Genomic DNA, 20158 nt, shown 5'->3' on the forward strand with positions numbered 1-20158 from the left:
ACACGTTCACTAACACTCTCACACAGAGATAGATACACACACAGACACGATCACTCACACTCTCACACAGAGATAGATACATACACAGACACGTTCACTCACACTCTCACAGAGATAGATACTCACACAGAGATAGATAATCACACAGAGATAGATAATCACACAGACATGTTCACTCACACTCTCACACAGAGATAGATACATACACAGACACGTTCACTCACACTCTCACACAAAGATAGATACACACACAGACATGCTCACTCACTCTCATACAGAGATAGATACATACACACAGACACGTTCACTCACACTTGCAAGCAGAGATAGATACACACACAGACACGTTCACTCATACGCTCACAGAGATACACACGCACGTTCACTCAGACACGTTCACTCACACACACACAGATAGACACACACACACACACACACAGACACGTTCACTCACACTCTCACACAGAGATAGATACTCACACAGAAAGGTTCACTCTCACTCTCACAAAGAGATAGATACACACACAAACACATTCACTCACACTCACACACAGACATAAATACACACACAGACATGCTCACTCACACTCTCATACAGATACGTTCACTCACACTCACACAGAGATAGACACACACAGACACGTTCACTCACACAGAGACAGATTCACACAGATATGTTCATTCACACTCTCACACAAAGATAGATACACACACAGACACGTTCACTCACTCTCACACAGAGATAGATACTCACACACATTCACTCACACAGAGATAGATACATACACAGACACATTCACTCACACTCTCACACAGAGATAGACACACAGACACGTTCACTCACACTCTCACACAGAGAAAGATACTCACACACGTTCACTCACACAGAGATACTCATATAGACACGTTCACTCACTCTCTCACACAGAGATAGATACAAACAGACACGTTCACTCACACTCTCACATCGCGATAGATACACACACAGACATGTTCACTCACACAGAGATAGATACACACACACAGACACATTCACTCACACTCTCACACAGAGATAGATACAAACACAGACACGTTCACTCACACTCTCACAGAGACAGACTCACACAGATATGTTCACGCACACTCTCACACAAAGATAGATACACGTACACACACACATTCACACACTCTAACATAGAGATAGATACTCACACACGTTCACTCACACAGAGTTAAATACAAATACAGACACGTTCACTCACACAGAGCTAGATACTCACACAGAAACGTTCACTCACACTCGCACACAGATATAGATACACACACGTTCACTCACACAGAGATAGATACACACACAGGCACATTCACTCACACTCCCACACAGAGATAGATATTCACACAGACACATTCACTCACACTCTCACATCGCGATAGATACACACACAGATACATTCACTCATATTCTCACACAGAGATATACACACACAGACACGTTCACTCACACTCACAAGAGATAGATACACACACACAGACACATTCACTCACACTCTAACACAGAGATAGATACTCACACACGTTCACTCACAGAGAGATAGATACTCACATAGACACGTTCACTCACTCTCTCACACAGAGATAGATACACACACAGGCACATTCACTCACACTCCCACACAGAGATAGATATTCACATAGACACATCACTCACACTCTCACACAGAGATAGATACACACAGACACGTTCACTCACACTCTCACATCGCGATAGATACACACACAGATACGTTCACTCACACTCTCACACAGAGATAGATACACACACAGACATGTTCACTCACACAGAGCTAGATACTCACACAGGCAGGTTCACTCACACACACACACACAGGCACGTTCACTCACACTCTCACACAGAGATAGATACACACACACAGACACGTTCACTCACACTCCCACAGAGATAGATACACACACAGACACGTTCACTCACACTCTCACATCGCGATGGATACACACGCAGATACATTCACTCACACTCTCACACAGAGATAGATACACACACAGACATGTTCACTCACACAGAGCTAGATACTCACACAGACACGTTCACTCACACAGAGATAGATACACACACAGACACATTCACTCACACTCACACAGAGATAGATACACACACAGACACATTCACTCACACTCACACAGAGATAGATACACACATGTTCACTCACACAGAGATAGATACACACACAGACCATGTACACCCACTCACACAGAAATAGATACACACAGGCACATTCACTCACACTCTCACACAGAGATAGATACACACAGACACGTTCACTCACACTCTCACATCGCGATAGATACACACACAGATACGTTCACTCACACTCTCACACAGAGATAGATACACACACAGACATGTTCACTCACACAGAGCTAGATACTCACACAGACAGGTTCACTCACACACACACACAGACACGTTCACTCACACTCCCACAGAGATAGATACACACACAGACACGTTCACTCACACTCTCACATCGCGATGGATACACACGCAGATACATTCACTCACACTCTCACACAGAGATAGATACACACACAGACATGTTCACTCACACAGAGCTAGATACTCACACAGACACGTTCACTCACACAGAGATAGATACACACACAGACACATTCACTCACACTCACACAGAGATAGATACACACACAGACACATTCACTCACACTCACACAGAGATAGATACACACATGTTCACTCACACAGAGATAGATACACACACAGACCATGTACACCCACTCACACAGAAATAGATACACACAGGCACATTCACTCACACTCTCACACAGAGATAGATACACACACAGACACGTTCACACAGATACGTTCACTCACACTCTCACACAGAGATAGACACACACAGACACGTTCGCTCACACTCACACAGAGACAGATTCATACAGATATGTTCACTCACACTCTCACACAAAGATAGATACACACACAGACACGTTCACTCACACTCTCACACAGAGATAAATACACACAGACAGGTTCACTCACACTCTCACACAGAGATAGATACACACACAGACACGTTCACTCACAGAGATAGATACACACACACACACGTTCACTCACACAGAGATAGAGACACACACAGGCACATTCACTTCCACTCCCACACAGAGATAGATATTCACATAGACACATCACTCACACTCTCACACTGAGATAGATACACACAGACACGTTCACTTACACTCTCACATCGCGATAGATACACACACACAGATACATTCACTCACACTCTCACACAGAGATAGATACACACACAGACACGTTCACTCACACTCTCATGCAGAGATAGATACACACATGTTCACTCACACAGACATAGATACACAGACACGTTCACTCACACACACACAGAGTTAGATACACACACAGACACGTTCACTCACACTCTCACACAGAGATAGATACACACACAGACAGGTTCACTCACACTCTCACGCAGAGATAGATACACACATAGACACGTTCACTCACACTCTCATGCAGAGATAGATACACACACGTTCACTCACACAGACATAGATACACAGACACGTTCACTCACACGCTCACACAGAGTTAGATACACACACAGAGCTAGATACTCATACAGGCACGTTCACTCACACACTCACACAGATACGTTCACTCACACTCTCACACAGAGATAGATACACACACGTTTACTCACACAGAGATAGATACACACACAGGCACATTCACTCACACTCCCACACAGAGATAGATATTCACATAGACACATTCACTCATACTCTCACACAGAGATAGATACACACACAGATACATTCACTCACACTCTCATACAGAGATAGATACACACACAGACACGTTCACTCACACTCTCACACTGAGATAGATACACACACAGACACATTCACTCACACTCTCATACAGAGATAGATACACACACAGACACGTTCACTCACACTCTCATGCAGAGATAGATACACACACAGACACATTCACTCACACTCTCACGCAGAGATAGATACACACAGACACATTCACTCACACAGAGATAGATACACACACAGACCATGTACACACTCTCACACAGAGATAGATACACACACGTTCACTCACACTCTCACAGAGATAGATACACACAGACACATTCACTCACACAGCGATCGATACACACACAGACCACGTTCACACACTCACACTGAGACAGGTGCACACACAGACATTCTGGAGAGACGCTGCCAGTCTGGCAGCATCTGTGGAGGAACAAAGCGAATTAATGTTTCGAGCCTGATATGACTTGTCTTTGAAACTGTTCCTCAATATCAGACTCAAAACATTAACTCTTTTCTCTATCCACGGATGCTTCTAGACATGCTGTGTTTCTCCAGCATTTTCTGGTTTTTTGCACCCCCCATGGAGACCTCACAAATCATCCCACATTCCCCCAAGTCCCCCATAGAGACAACAGACCACTCCACCCCCTCCCCTCGCTCCCCTTACACACAATAGACCACATTACACACACTGTCACAGTCACACCACCAATAACTACAACACTGATACACACAGACCCAAACATATATATATTTCTTGGATTTTTATTCCTTTTGGTGGTGAACGTTCTTTCATAGGATGTGGAGCCAGCTCCTACACATCTCAGGAATTGCTGTTCCATTGTATTTTCGGGAATGATTCAGATTATCAGCTGGGAGTAGGAAGGATTGAGAAACGGACAGGTAACTCCAAAGCAGGCTCCTGCTGTGCTGCTCAGAATAGTATCTCACTGGCTCACACTGGGCACACAGGCCCAGGGCAGGCCATGGGCTGTGCTGATCAGAACAGTATCTCACTGGCTCACACTGGGCACACAGGCCCAGGGCAGGCCATGGGCTGTGCTGATCAGAACAGTATCTCACTGGCTCACACTGGGCACACAGGCCCAGGGCAGGCCATGGGCTGTGCTGATCGGAACAGTATCTCACTGGCTCACACTGGGCACACAGGCCCAGGGCAGGCCATGGGTTGTGCTGCGTTAACCAAATTGATGGGGATTGGACAGTTTAACTCCAGCTGCTGATTCAGATGCAAGGGGGACAACTGCAGCAATACTGTTCAGCCTGATCACCAAGGCTGAAAGGAGCAGGGGAGAATTTGTTTCTTTCGGACAGTTGTGAGTCTGTGGAATTCTTTTCCCCCAGACAGCAGTGTGGGATGGATCACTTAACACACATTCGGCGGTGAGTCAGACAGATTGGTGATCACCGAGGGAATCAAGGGTCATGGGTGGGTAGCAGGAAACTGGAATTAAGACCAGAACCAGATCAGCCATGATCTTATTAAAAGGTGAAGCAGGCAAGAATGGGCTGAATGGCCTTCTCCTGCCCATTACTCCTTTGTGATGTAATGTCAAGAAATAACAGCTTCCCAACATCAGTTTGAAATCCACTTTAATGCTAATAAGTGTAACTCCATGTTAATCTTTGAGGGCACTGACACCCAGTTAGAGCAGGATTTGTCCAGTGCCATCTTCTCACTATCTTGCCCAGTCTGTCATTGTTCACGTGTGTCTGACTGTGGAGCCATCACAGTCTATTCTCAAAAGTCATTCTTGTTTATCAGAGCTGAGTGCTATTTTCACCTGAGGCCAATTGGAACACACAGCCCAAGATTGGAGTGGGGATTCTTATTGGGATTTTGGGAATATTTGGTCTGGTGCGTCACTGACTTCTGAAAAAGTTCACACTCCTGCTATGATGCGACTTGCTGGAGACTGATCTCGGGGATGCTGGAGGATGCACAGTGGGGGCTGAATACGGTGGACTCACCAGGCACTGGTTACAGCTGCGCCCGGTCACCAGCCTCTTACAGAAACAGTCTCCACTCACGGGGTCACAGGGCAGACTGCCTGCTACCGTCCCAAAGGGATCACACCAACAAGCTGCAGGAGACAAAGACACCGTCACTGTGACCTTGGAGCTGTATCACCACCCCCCCCCCCCCCTCTCTCAGGAATCAGGGTGATCTGATTAATCATAATGTGAATACCATCTGTAGCCCACCCGACTGGGTGGGAGGGTTTGATTCTTCAGGGGACGGTAAGTTGGGGTTGAATATAATGGGCTTCCATAACCCATATAAGGCAGTGGGGGAATTGGTCACAATTACCCAACCCCACCCCCTCACCCACCTCCACCCCCTCACCCACCCCCTCAGCCATCACCACCCCCTTACCCACCTCCACCCAACCCCATCCCCTCACCCATCCCCACCCCCTCACCCAGCTCCACCCCAATCCCACTCCCTCATCCATCCCTACCCCCTCACCCACCTCCACCCATCCCCACCCCCTCACCCAGCTCCACCCCAACCCCATCCCCTCACCCATCCCCACCCCCTCACCCAGCTCCACCCCAATCCCACTCCCTCATCCATCCCTACCCCCTCACCCACCTCCACCCCAATACCACCCCCTCACCCATCCCCACCCCCTCACCCACCTCCACCCCAACCCCAACCCCTCACCCATCCCCACCCCCCACCCCACCCCAACCCCATCCATCCCCACCCCCTCACCCACCTCCACCACCAACTCCACTCCCTGATCCAACCCCACCCCCTCACCCATCCCCACCCTCTCACCCACCTCCACCCATCCCCACCCTCTCACCCACCTCCACCCCCAACCCCACCCTTTACCCATCCCCACCCCCTCACAAGAGGGAGAGGTATGACAAGTGGGAGGGAGGAAGACAGAAAGGAGTGGTGAGTGGAGGCAATGAGCAGGCGATAGTGGGACATGGTGAGCAGGAGGGTCATGTACGGAAGTGGCAACAGAGAACAAAGTAAAATGAATCATTAAATTATTAGAAGTTAGTGAGAGTAATACATTGGTATGAAGAGTTCTAGGCCAGCTAGGTTCAACCTAGCCATTAGGGTATTGATACAAACATTACAGGTGAGGAACTCACCCGTCTACATGCTGCCTTCTGGGGAAATGATTTTTATTTAGCATATTGTTATTCAGGACACTTTGTAAATGGTAAACGAGAGAAAGCCAGTATTGAGATCTGCCAGGCAATGCTACCATCCAACCAGGTAACTTAGCTATTTATCTCATTGTTGTGTAGAAATTATTGCCATGTTCTCAATATTCCATCAGTGATTATGCTTCAAAAAATATTTAATTGGTGGCAAAGTGTGTTGTGGTGGGAATGTGAAAAGTGCCATAGAAATGCAGCTGTTTACTTGAAATCTGTACGGAGGTCAGGAAATGTATTACATCAGAATCAGTGATGATTGAACAGATGATCTAGGACACTTTTGACACAGTTATAATGTCACTCCCTCCGGGCCAGGAGGCCCAGGTTCAGATCCCACCTGCTCCAGAGATATGTCAGAACATCTCAGAAGGGGTTGATCAGAAAGTATCTTGAACAGGTGGCCTGCCTCAGGAACCCAGGAAAGTAGATTGAAAGGACTCACGTTGACAGCCCTGTGGGTTTTCTGTGCTCAGCCCAAAGTAGCCAGCTTTACATTTGTCACATCGAGACCCTTCCACATGCTCCTTACACCGACACTGCCCAGCGATCATTCCCAGGTTCGGATCATCCCGACTGTCACAGATTCCACCATTCAGGGAGCCGTCAGGGTCACAGTCACACGCTGCAGGGCAAAGTCACCATTAGCATGGCTCTCCTCGTTTCAAAACTGAACCTGTCAGGTTTTCAAATACTTGGGGAAAAGTAAAGTCAGCAGGAAAAGGAGAATAAAAACATTGGCCTTCCTGCTCTCACATTCCCTGAGGAAACACTGGAAAACCACAACACTTATGAGAAAAACAACAGGTCAACACCTTGACGGGCAATGGTTAGATCCCTCTCCTGTGCTAGCACTAATGCTCACCTCCTCGAATCGATGCTGCTTGCTCAGTGTACATTTTCTGTTTATTCTTGGCTGTAGACGTTGTGAGGAAGGCCAATGTTATCCACTAAATCAATACTTTTCGTCAGTATTCACTCAGGAACAGGACATTGTTGCTGATGTGAATATTGAGTCACAAGTGATTAGAATGGATGGCTTTGAGGTATGTAGGGAAGAGGTCTGGGGAATACTGGAAAGGATGGAAAAAAAAAGATAAGTCCCCTGGGCCTGATGGCATTTATCCTAGGATCCTCTGGGAAGCTAGGGAGGAGATAGCGGAGCCATTGGCCTTGATTGTCTACGGGAATAGTGCCAGAGGACTGGAGGATAGCGAATGTGGTCCCCTTGTTCAAGAAGGGGAGTAGGGATAGCCCTAGTAACTATAGGCCAGTGAGTCTCACTTCTGTTGTGGGCAAAGTCTTAGAGAGAATTGTAAGGGATAGGATTTATGAACATCTGGATAGGAATAATGTGATCAAGGATAGTCAGCATGGTTTTGTGAAGGGCAGGTCGTGCCTCACAAACCTTATTGCGTTCTTTGAGAAGGTGACCAAGGAAGTGGACGAGGGTAAAGCAGTAGATGTGGTGTATATGGATTTTAGCAAGGCGTTCGATAAGGTACCCCATGGTAGGCTACTGCAAAAATTATAGAGGTATGGCATTGAGGGTGCATTAGAGATTTGGATTAGGAATTGGCTGGCTGGAAGGAGACAGAGGGTAGTAGTTGATGGAATAGGTTCATCTTGGAGTGCAGTTACTAGCGGTGTTCCACAAGGATCTGTTTTGGGACCATTGCTGTTTGTCATTTTTATAAATAACCTGGAGGAGGGGCTTGAAGGCTGGGTGAGCAAGTTTGCGGATGATACGAAAGTCGGTGGAGTTGTGGACAGTGAGGAAGGATGTGGCAGGTTACAGCGGGATATAGATAAGTTGCAGAGCTGGGCAGAAAGGTGGCAAATGGAGTTCAATGTAGCTAAATGTGAAGTCATTCACTTTGGTAGGAGTAACAAGAAGATGGATTACTGGGCTAATGGTAGGCTATTTGGTAGTGTGGATGAGCAGAGGGATCTTGGTGTCCATGTACACAGATCTCTGAAAGTTGCCACCCAGGTAAATAGTGCTGTGAAGAAGGCATATGGTGTACTGGGCTTTATTGGTAGAGGAATTGAGTTCCGGAGTCCTGAGGTCATGTTGCAGTTGTATAAGACTCTGGTGCGGCCTCATCTGGAGTATTGTGTGCAGTTTTGGTCGCCATACTATAGGAAGGATGTGGAGGCATTGGAACGAGTGCAGAGGAGGTTTACCAGGATGTTGCCTGGCATGGTAGGAAGATCGTATGAGGAAAGGCTGAGGCACTTGGGGCTGTTCTCATTGGAGAAAAGAAGGTTTAGGGGAGATTTGATAGAGGTGTACAAGATGATTAGGGGTTTAGATAGGGTTGACAGTGAGAACCTTTTTCCGCTAATGGAGTCAGCTGTTACTAGGGGACACAGCTTTAAATTAAGGGGGGGTTGGTATAGGACAGATGTTAGCGGTAGATTCTTTACTCAGTGTGTTGTGAGTTCATGGAATGCCCTGCCAGTAGCAGTGGTGAACTCTCCCTCTTTATGGTCATTTAAGCGGGCATTGGATAAGCATATGGAGGTTATTGGGCTAGTGTAGGTTAGGTGGGCTTCGGTCGGTGCAACATCGAGGGCCGAAGGGCCTGTACTGCGCTGTATTTTTCTATGTTCTATGTTCTATATTACCCAGCCCTTAGTTCCCTTCAACATGGACAGTGGCTTGGACACAAACTGAGCAGCCCACTGAGTGACTTCAGAAGGTTAAGAGTAAAAAGTGAACCAGGTTCACAATACTTCGGAGCCCTTCGGCCACTCTGGGCTGGCTGGTAACTGGGGATGGCGTAATGGCCAAAGATGCACTCATCAAAAATTGTTTTTCTTCCTGATTATCGGAGGATTATACTCGCAGCTGTGAAGATTGGACAGGCCAAAGATGTACTTTCCATTGACTCATTTTTGTACAGCTCATCAGCAAGGGATCAGCCAACTTCACTTTGGACAAGTTTCACTCTATCCCCAACAAGCAGTGTCATCCAGCCAGCTGCATGACTGAGCGGCTACCACAAGGGAAAAATAAATTCCTTTTGCTGTCATTCATGGCCCATCTCAGTTTGGATGAGGACAACTATGTTTAATATCTCTTCAATTTTCTTCCATTGTTCCCCTTGGTTTCTAATCTCCATCTTATTCTGGGTGGAGTAAAGGGTTATTTTCACCTTTATTCTGAGATTAGCTGTTGAGCATGCATGAAAGAAGCTCTATCAAGATGACACAGAGTTGGATCCTGAGTCTAGCTGTTTCCAGAAGATGTTCTCTCTCACAATACCTCACAAATAATGTTTAGTAAAGCTTATTAATATTTACTTGATTGAGTGGGGACCTCATCTTATTTTATTACTTTCCCTCCCTACATTCTCACTGCATTGAAATCTCTAGGAGTTCCTCAGAGTAGTGTCATCTTCATCTGCTTCATCAATGACCTTCCCTCCATCATAAGGTCAGAAATGGGGATTTTTGCTGATGACTGCATAATGTGGAGCACTATTTGCAACCTCTCAAATGCTGAAGCAGGCCTTGACAAAATGCAGCAAGACCTGGGCCATGTCTAGTTATGGGCTGAAAACTGGCAAGGAACATTTGTGCCACACAAGTGCAGGGATTTCCAACAACAGAGAATCTAACCATAGCACCTTTAACATTCAATGGGACTGTCAACACTGAATCCCTCACTAAATAGTAGCTATAAGAACAGGTCAGAGGCTGGAATATTGCAGTGAATAACTCACCTCCTGATTCCCAAAAGCCTGTTCACCATCTAAAAAGCATAAGTCAAGAGTGTGATGGATTCCTCCCCACTTGCCTGGACAGGGGCAGCTCTCAACAACACAAATCATTTGACACCATCCAGGACAAAGCAGCTCATTTCATTGGCACCACATCCATAAGCATTCATTCCCAACACCACCAATACTCAGTAGCAGCAGTGTATACTAGCTGCAAAATGTACTATAGAAATTTGCCAAAGCTCCTTAGACAGCACCTTCCAATCCCATGACCCCTTCCATCTAGAAGGACAAGGGCAGCAGATACATAGGAATACCCCCCACCCCGCCCCCGCAAGTTCCCCTCTGAGCCACTCACTATCCTGACTTGGAAATATATCGCCGTTCCATTGGAGATCCCTGCCTTATAGCACATGGACTGCAGCGGTTCAAGAAGGCAGCTCCCCCTACCTTCTCAAGGGGCAACCAGGGATGGGGCAATAAATACCGGCCCATCCAGTGATCCCTACGTCCAATGCAACAATTTGTTTTTTAACCACCTAATTGGAGAACATTCCATACCATTGCTAAACTTTTCCTACTCTGTTCAAAATGATTTCATCAGAATACATTTTTGCCTTTGAACAGAGAGGAGGAGGAGGATGGATTACAATGATAAGATTATGCTCCAATGATGTCATTCAGGCACACAAACAACTTGAATCACCGGGTAACTATGGTCCATCAGTATGGATGGCAGTAAACAGGATGAGGCCAGAAAAGGCTCAAGTAAGACGGTTCTGGCATGAACCTCCCTTCCCACCCTTGTCACTTTGGCCACCAGAGACCATTTTCTATGGTCCCCACTTGCCTTTAACTGTACCATCTCCCGCCATTTCTCAAATCAGACAAATTGAAGTTTAGGTGTTAAAATCTGGGTCATTGGATGGATCACACTAACTCTAACCCTTAGACACTCATTATCAATGACCAGCAGTAAATCCTACTTAAGCTAAAATTGAAATGATCAATAGATCCTTGTGAACTTTCCGACTAATGCAGGTTCTCCACAATGAAACCCATTCAATACTCACGAACACAGACTCTGGGGTCCCGGATGTCTCTGGATGGGTCCTGGTAATAAAACGGTTTACACATCTCGCAGTTCTTGCCCATCGTGTTATGGTGACAATCATCACACACACCTCCACTCACGTTCCCTGTGGATAAGTACATTGCCATGTCGAAGTGACACCTCCCAGAGTGATTGTTACAGTTACACCCTGCCAAAGAGAAGGAGTTACATAAAGATCAGCAAGTCCCAGTCCAGATCTATACAGCACCTCATCATATCTCTCATATTCTGTGCTCATTTGAGGCATGTACACATTTTGCTAAAACAAAATCTATTCTTTACTTAAGGCAGGCTTTCTTTAATGAAATGCAGTAAGAAGACATTTCACCTCCTTAATCATACGGAGTGCTCCTGATTTTAACTCAGCCCCACTCCAAACCACCCACTCTTTACTTACCACATTCCCCTACCACTGGCCCAGTCTGAATAAAAGTTAGAGAGGGAGAGGAATCAGTGAAAATGCTATGGTTGCAGTGGGAGTGTCAGTCTTGAATTTGTTTCACTCACATGAACTCCTAACAGCTTGGCAAAATGTTAGAGACTGCACTGGAAAAGATTAATCGGGGTGTGCAGCTTCCAAGGCTGAGACTCTGAAGTTGTTTGCCAGTGTTATGTATGTAAAGGGTTGCCCTGTCATCTCCAGACATATAATAATTTTTTTAAAAAATCAAATTTTAAAACCACACTATTTTAAAACCGCTGTTCAGTGTTTGGGGTTTTGAGATATTGTTTGTGAAGGAATTAATGGGGTAGCCAGCAAATGCCTGTGTGGGAAATGACAGAATTGTTATAGAGTTGAGAGTGTGGTGGTGGAAAAGCACAGCAGGTCAGGCAGCATCTGAGGTACAGGAGAATCGACCTTTCGTGCCTGAGTCCTTCATCAGGAAACTGTCTCCCAGAATTGTTACAGTGCAGAGGGACACCATTCAATCCGTTATGTTTTCACCAATTCTTCCAATTAGCAATTCACCAAATTCCATTTCCCCAGCCTCTTGACCAATCTAATTCTCTGTGAAATGTTTTGATTAAACCAGCCATCATCACTCTCAGTAAAAGTTACCCGGTTTGTGAAAAACACTTTCCCTCATGTTACCTTTGCTTCTTTTGAGAACAGTCCCCTCTTATTCTTGATTCTTTCACAAGTGGGAACAATGTCTCCCTGTCAACTCTACAGACCCCTTATGATTTTGAACCCTTCCAGCAAATCTCCTTTCAAACTTTCTCCAGTCCCACTTTCTCTAACCTCTCTTCCTAACGGAAATGCCCCATCCCTGGAACAATTCTTACTAATCTTTTCTGTTTCCTCAAATGCTTTCACATCCTTCTGAAAGTGTGTTACCCAGAACTGAACACAATACTCCAGCTGAGGAAAAACTAATGATTTTTGTACAAGTTCAGAATAACCTCCTTGCTCTTCTAGCCAAAGCCACTATTAAAGATCAATGCAAAGAACTGTGGACGCTGGAAATCTGAAATAAAAACAGAAACTGCTGGAGAAACTCAGCCCCATCTCTGCCTGTCTGCTCTCACCCCTAACAACCTCCCCAGCTTTTCCGAGCTATTATCCATTCTGACAAAGGGTCACTGTTCTCAAAGCATTAACTGCGCTTTCTTTCCACAGATGTTGCCAGACCTGCTGAGTTTCTCAAGCACTTCCTGTTCATTATAGAATAACGTATACTCTTTCCACATTTCCTGATACCTTCAATGACATATCTATATACACCTCCAGGTTGCTCTCCTCCTACATCCCCATCAGAGCTGCACCCTTTGTTTTACTCTGTCTTTCCATATTTTATCTACCAGAGTGCCGTGATTCCATACTAGAAAGAGATTTGTGGATATTTAGGTCACTTTTAGAAACAATTCCTTCAGGAACCACACAAAACATTACTAAACAATGTTTAACCAATGAATAAAATACAAGCAAGGATTACAAATGTAAAACAGAAAGTAAGAACTAGAACATAGAACAATACAGCACAGAACAGGCCCTTCGGCCCTCGATGTTGCGCTGACCTGTGAACTATTCTCAGCTCGTCCCCCTACACTATCCCATCATCATCCATGTGCTTATCCAAGGATTGCCTAAACCTCCCTAACGTGACTGAGTTAACCACATTAGCAGGCAGGGCATTCCACGCCCTTACCACTCTCTGAGTAAAGAACCTGCCTCTGACATCTGTCTTAAATCTATCACCCCTCAATTTGTAGCTGTGTCCCCTAGTACAAGCTGACGTCATCATCCTAGGAAAAAGACTCTCACTGTCTACCCTATCTAATCCTCTGATCATCTTGTATGTCTCTATCAAATCCCCCCTTAGCCTTCTTCTTTCCAATGAGAACAGACCCAAATCCCTCAGCCTTTCCTCATAAGACCTTCCCTCCAGACCAGGCAACATCCTGGTAAATCTCCTCTGCACCTTTTCCAATGCTTCCACATTAGGTCATTTTCAGGTTGACACCCCACAGTTCATCACAAGGGTCAGTACTTGCGCCCAGTATTAATGACCTGGGGGAGGAGACAAGTGTAATGTAACTGAGTCATGTATCTGATAATATAAAGTTTGCTGGGAAAATACATTGTGAAGAGGCGCAGAGGGATAGAGACAGGTTGGGAAAGTGGGAAAGAGTATAACAGATGGAATATAATCTGAGGAGATGTGAAGTTACCTACTTTGAAAGGAAAAATGCAAATGTAGAATGTTTTTAAATGGTTAAAGACTTGGATGTGTTGCATTCAGGAAACCCTCGGTGTCCTTGTACAAGAATCACAGAAAGTTCACACACAGGGACAACAACCACGTGGTATGACAGCTTCAATTACAAAGGAAAATGATGTTCACAGACTCAGCTCCACCTCTGATAAAGGGCCTATCCAGCAATTCCACTTCCTCACCCTCTCATTTCATCTCCTTCTCTAGAAATTACATGGTTACCATTTGAATCAATTATCTCTCTGATGTGTCAGTTAAGAGGTTAGTCTCTCCAAGACCAATTTGGTTCATTGAAGTAAGGAGAGATATCAGTGCCAAGTCTGATCCAGTCCTCTCCCAGTCTCCAGACTTTCCAGTGGGAATCTGCACTAATACTGGGTCCATGTATAAACTCAGGACACTGAGGCTGACAGATGCACCATTGAGAGCACACTGTCCGGGTGGGATAAGGGCCTGGTAATGGCAACTGCTCTGCCCAGGACCATTGGTAATGACAGAAGGTGGTGAGCACAGCCCAGACCATCACAGAAGCCAACCTTCCACCCACGGGACTCCATTTACATGGCTCGCCGTTGGAAAAGCTGCCAACATTATCAAAGACCCCTCCCACCCCGGTATTGATCTCCTACAACCCCTTCCATCAGGCAGGAGATACAGAAGCTTGAACACACCCACCAGCAGGTTCAGAAACAGCGTCTTCCCGGCCGGTATTAGACTGATGGATGGATTCTCGAGCCTCAAATGATGCTGATCTTGCTAACGTTGATCTCTCCTCGGGCACACCCGGGGCAATGGAACCTGTTTGTCTCTGTCTAAGTCTCTCTGATCTGTACATCCTTGCTTACTATGATCTGCCTGTGTAGTTCATAAACAAAGTTTTTGCACTGCACTTCAGTACATGTGACAATAAATCAATCAACCAATCAAAAACTGTAACAGACAGGCTGAGGTTAGCTACCTCAGACTCATCCTAGATCAGCTGACATTGAGTTTACAGAAACAGGCCCTTTGACCCAATTACCTCATGCCAGTGTTGACTCCTCCCACTTTATATAATTTTACCCTAACTTTTCATCCCTTTCTCTCTGATGTACTTATCTTTTAAATGCATCCATACTATTTACCTCAACCATAGAGTTCCACATTCTAGGAGCAAACTACTGCAGAAGCTGGAATCTGAACTGAAAACAAGGAGTGCTGGAGATCCCCATGAGTCAGGCAGCACCCATGGACAGAGTCAAGATGAGAGTGGTGCTGGAAGAGCACAGCAGGTCTGGCAGCATCCAAGGAGCAGGAAAATCAACGTTTTGGGCAAAAGCCCTTCATCAGGAATGAGCTCATTCCTGATGAAGGGCTTTTGCCTGAAACGTTGATTTTCCTGCTCCTTGGATGCTGCCTGACCTGCTGTGCTCTTCCAGCACCACTCTCATCTTGACTCTGATCTCCAGTATCTGCAGTCCTCATTTTCACCGCTATCCACAGACAGGAAGCAGGCTAATGTTTTGAGTCCAGGTGACTCTTCATCAGAGCTGATTACTTCAGCTTGCTGTCTCTCCATAGATGCTGCCTGACTCACTGTGAGTTCCGCATTCTCACCAATTTCTGGGTGTAGAAGTTTCTCCTGAATTGCCCCTCATCGCCAACTTATGTTTACCACTCCTGAATTTTACCTTCCCGAAAAGTGGAAATATTTTCTTAACACCAGACCAATTAACCCCCCCCTCCCCCCAATCAGCGTAAAATCCTTCAACAAGTCACCCATGTTGGGAAATACTGCGGATGGTGTATGTTTGAAACAAAAACAGAGAGAATGCTGGAGAGATTCGGCAGCGTCTATGCAGAGAGAGAAACCGTTTTCAGGGCCAGTATGAATTCTTCAGGACAGAACTTATGTTGGTCTCTCAATTCTAGAGAAAAGAGTGCCTTCAATCTTTCCTGATGGCTATAACCTCTCAATATCAATACCATCTTGGTGACTTTGTTTAGCATATTTTTCAATGCCTCTATATCCTTTGTCTAAAATGGATACCAGAAGATGTCCACTGTAGTGCAAGCAGGATGTAACCAAAGTTCTGCCCAACTGTAACATTATGTCTCGACTTTAAAATTTCATTCTACTATATGTGATTAGTTAATGTCTAGTCTTCAACTGAATCGGAGACTGTGTTCGTCTATATCTCCATATGACAATACACACTGCAGTGACCCATGCATTTTCTCATCAATTCCAACGTTGGAAATTGCTGCTGACACTTACGTTTACAAGCATTGGTATGCCGTCCCTTGGCTGGTCTCCAAGGCAACTCGTTATAGAAGTCATCACACCTCTCACAATTTAACCCATTCGTATGGTGATTGCACATACACCTGCCATGAACCTGCCACACAATGGGAAACAGTCAACAAACCAACAAAACAGGTCATTTGGTAGGTGTACCAGACATTACCTGCATGTGGAAAGGGCCAGCCATTCTTTCTGTCTCCTTTAATCTTATAGCACACCCACCTGATCTGGAAATATGTTCCATATTAAATCAGATTATTCCAAAACAATGTTATATCTCCTACTTCCTGTAACTGAGAAACATTCCCACTTTATTCTCAAAATACTGGAGCTTCATCAAAAGTGCCTCACTCTCCATGAGGCAGGTGGACTGACAGACTGAGACATTGCCGTTCAGTACAGGACTGCAATGGGCTAGTAAGTTCAACATTCACAAAACAATCAGTTGCTCGCTGTTTACAGTGAATGCAAAAATATAACATCTCTCTTCTTTTATAGATAGTTTCTCTGGCTGTATATAATTGTTCTAAACATTAACTTTCTATACTGAAAGTTAATAATTGAGTTAAAAAGAAAGTAAACCCCTGAATGATTTGTTTTCTTTACACTGAAAAATATTATTCATGGTACTGCTTTGATGTTCAGATGTGACAATAAGGCAAGGTTTCAATCATCTTCTATCCCTCAATATTGTGTGAAGGTTCTCTCCACCATCTGGATGTGGCTGTCTGCAAACCCATATCCCTGAGGGTAACATGGAGATGTGATCATGATGCTGAACCCAAACTATTCAATGAATCCCTTAAATTCTCCAGAAGTGAATTGGGTACCGTTATCACATGTTATTCTTAGAGGGGATCCTTGCTCTGGAACTGAACCCATTCCTGCAAAACTGACTGTTGTAGCTCTCAAACCTTTTATCTTTCTGACAAAAGGGAGCTTGGTGTGGCATTCTGCACCTGAGATGCCACTCTTGATTGTATATGGCTATGATAGCTCCCACAATGGGCCAGGGTCTGGATGATACTGCAGCAGTACTCTCTGCTTTGTGTCTCTGTAATTCTAACATGTAAGTCCCTTCAGAAAGCAAACCCAGTCAAACTTGCAAATGAGACATTCTGATCGGACCCATTGTGTAAAACTTCCTAACAGAGCTCTGGTATACCCAGTACATTCATTTCCAAGTATGACTTTGTTTTCTGTTTTTATTTCTTCCCCTCTTGGCATTTTTCAATGTATTTGGGATGTCTATGCACCAGTAGCTCAGTGTAAAATTTGCTCTCAGAACTGCTCCTAAGAAGTGTTGAGTGATGTTTTGTTCCAATTAAAGCTCTAAATAAAAAAAGTATGTCATTGTATGTTGGAACCTGCTGGCCTCTGCTGTTAACCTCCCTGCCTCCAATCTGACCCTTGATGGGTGCACACTGACCCTCTGGTACTTCACCCTATTGCTCATTCCCCATGTCTGACCCGAGTTGGTGTTGTTGGCTCAATCGGTCTATTATGGATCTCAGATCGATACTCAAGAAGGGATTACTGTACCATTCCTTCGATATCTCCTCGAATTCCTTCAATGGGGGCACATTCACTGGCGTGACCATAGCAGAAGCAGTTTCCCCGCACCACCAATTCATACACAGCGTAGTAGTATTTTTCTTTAATCTCATGCCGTGAATCGAGCAGATTGTCTCCCAGGGTGTGTAACTTGGTGAAATTCACACGCAGGTTGGTGATCTTCAATAAATCTTCAAGAAAGCAAGAATAAAGCATTGAGAAATCCAAACAATTCAACGGCAGGAAGTTTGACAGAGGAACCAGCATGGGCAGGAAGGGCTGAATGACCTCCTTAAATTCTGTACCATATTTACTTCTGAGTGAGTGAGTTTCAACAAATGAAGCCCCATCTTTAATGAATTAAACCCTGAAACCAGTAACTTCAATTTAGACTTTCTGGAATTGAAATACAACCAAGAAGGTCAGAGGAACAGAGAATCAGGGATAGGCCATTCAGCCCATCAAGCCTGCTCTGCCATTGAATGAGATCATGGCTGATCTGTTGCCTAACGCCTTCATCTATCTTGGGCCCATAACCATTGATACCCTTGATTAATAAAGGTTTGTCTTTCTCAAATTTAAATTTAACAATTGAATTAGCATCTACTGCTGTTTGTAGGAGAGAATTCCAAACCTCCACTATGATCTGCATGTAGTAGGCAAAGAATTGGCAAATGGAGTACAATGTGGGAAAGTGTGAGGTCATGCACCTTGGTGGGAAGAACAGAGGCAAGGACTGTTTTCTAAATGGGGAGAAAATCCAGAAGTCTGAGGTGCAAAGAGACTTGGGAGTTCTAGTCCAGGATTCTCTCAAGGTAAACTTGCAGGTTGAGTCAGTCGTTAGGAAGGCAAATGCAATGCTGGCATTTATTTTGAGAGGACTTGAATATAAAAGCAAGAACATATTTCTGAGGCTCTCTAAGGCTCTGGTCAGGCCACATTTGGAAAAGTGTGTGCAGTTTTGGGTCCCATATCTCAGGAAGGATGTACTGGCTCTACAGCATGTTCGGAAGAGGCTTATGAGAATGGTCCCGGGTTCAATTCCTGCCTCGGGCAACTGACTGTGTGGAGTTTGCACATTCTCCCTGTGTCTGTGTGGGTTCCCTCCGGGTGCTCCGGTTTCCTCCCACAGTCCAAAGATGCGCAGGTTAGGTGAATTGGCCATGTTAAATTGCTCGTAGTGTTAGGTGGATTAGTCAGCAGTAAATGTAGGGGTGTGGGTTGCTCTTCAGAGGGTCATGTGGAGTTGTTGGGCCGAAGGGCCTGTTTCCACACTGTAGGGAATCTAACCTAATCTTAACCTATATTCTGATAAAGGCCTAGTTTGTCTAATCTCTCCTCATAACCCTTGAAGTCCAGATATCATCCTTGTAAACCTTCATTGAACTCCCTCCAGGGTCAAACCATCCTTCCTAAGGTGTGGTGCCCAGATCTACTCACAGTACTCCAAGTGGGGTCTGACTAGGGTTCTGCATAACTGCAGCACAATCAAACATTTCACAGCCACAGCTGAGAAATCAGCCCCATTGCTGTAGCTGTGAACTTACATATAGACCAGACCAAGTAAGGACAGCAGATTTCCTTCCCTAAGGGACATTATTGAACCAGATGGGTTTTTATGACAATGAATATTTACATGGTCACCATTTTAATTCCAGACTTCTTTTTACCAAATCCAAGTTAC

The 20158-nt window shown here is 45.1% G+C and overlaps 1 protein-coding gene across 2 annotated transcripts in view; it reads right to left on the bottom strand.

Annotated features, from left to right (window-relative positions):
• lamb2 (laminin, beta 2 (laminin S)) overlaps positions 1–20158 on the bottom strand; it is a 164703-nt gene that overhangs the window by 97867 nt on the left and 46678 nt on the right. For both annotated transcript variants that reach the window (XM_060835292.1, XM_060835293.1), the window contains 5 exons: positions 18463–18665; positions 16894–17014; positions 11879–12067; positions 7523–7702; positions 5866–5978 (listed from right to left, as the gene is read on the bottom strand). In XM_060835292.1, coding sequence (XP_060691275.1) covers positions 5866–5978; positions 7523–7702; positions 11879–12067; positions 16894–17014; positions 18463–18665 — 806 coding nt within the window. The remainder of the gene's footprint in view (positions 1–5865; positions 5979–7522; positions 7703–11878; positions 12068–16893; positions 17015–18462; positions 18666–20158) is intronic.

The sequence above is a fragment of the Hemiscyllium ocellatum genome, chromosome 14, assembly GCF_020745735.1.
Source record: "Hemiscyllium ocellatum isolate sHemOce1 chromosome 14, sHemOce1.pat.X.cur, whole genome shotgun sequence".
Taxonomy (NCBI): Eukaryota; Metazoa; Chordata; class Chondrichthyes; order Orectolobiformes; family Hemiscylliidae; genus Hemiscyllium; species Hemiscyllium ocellatum.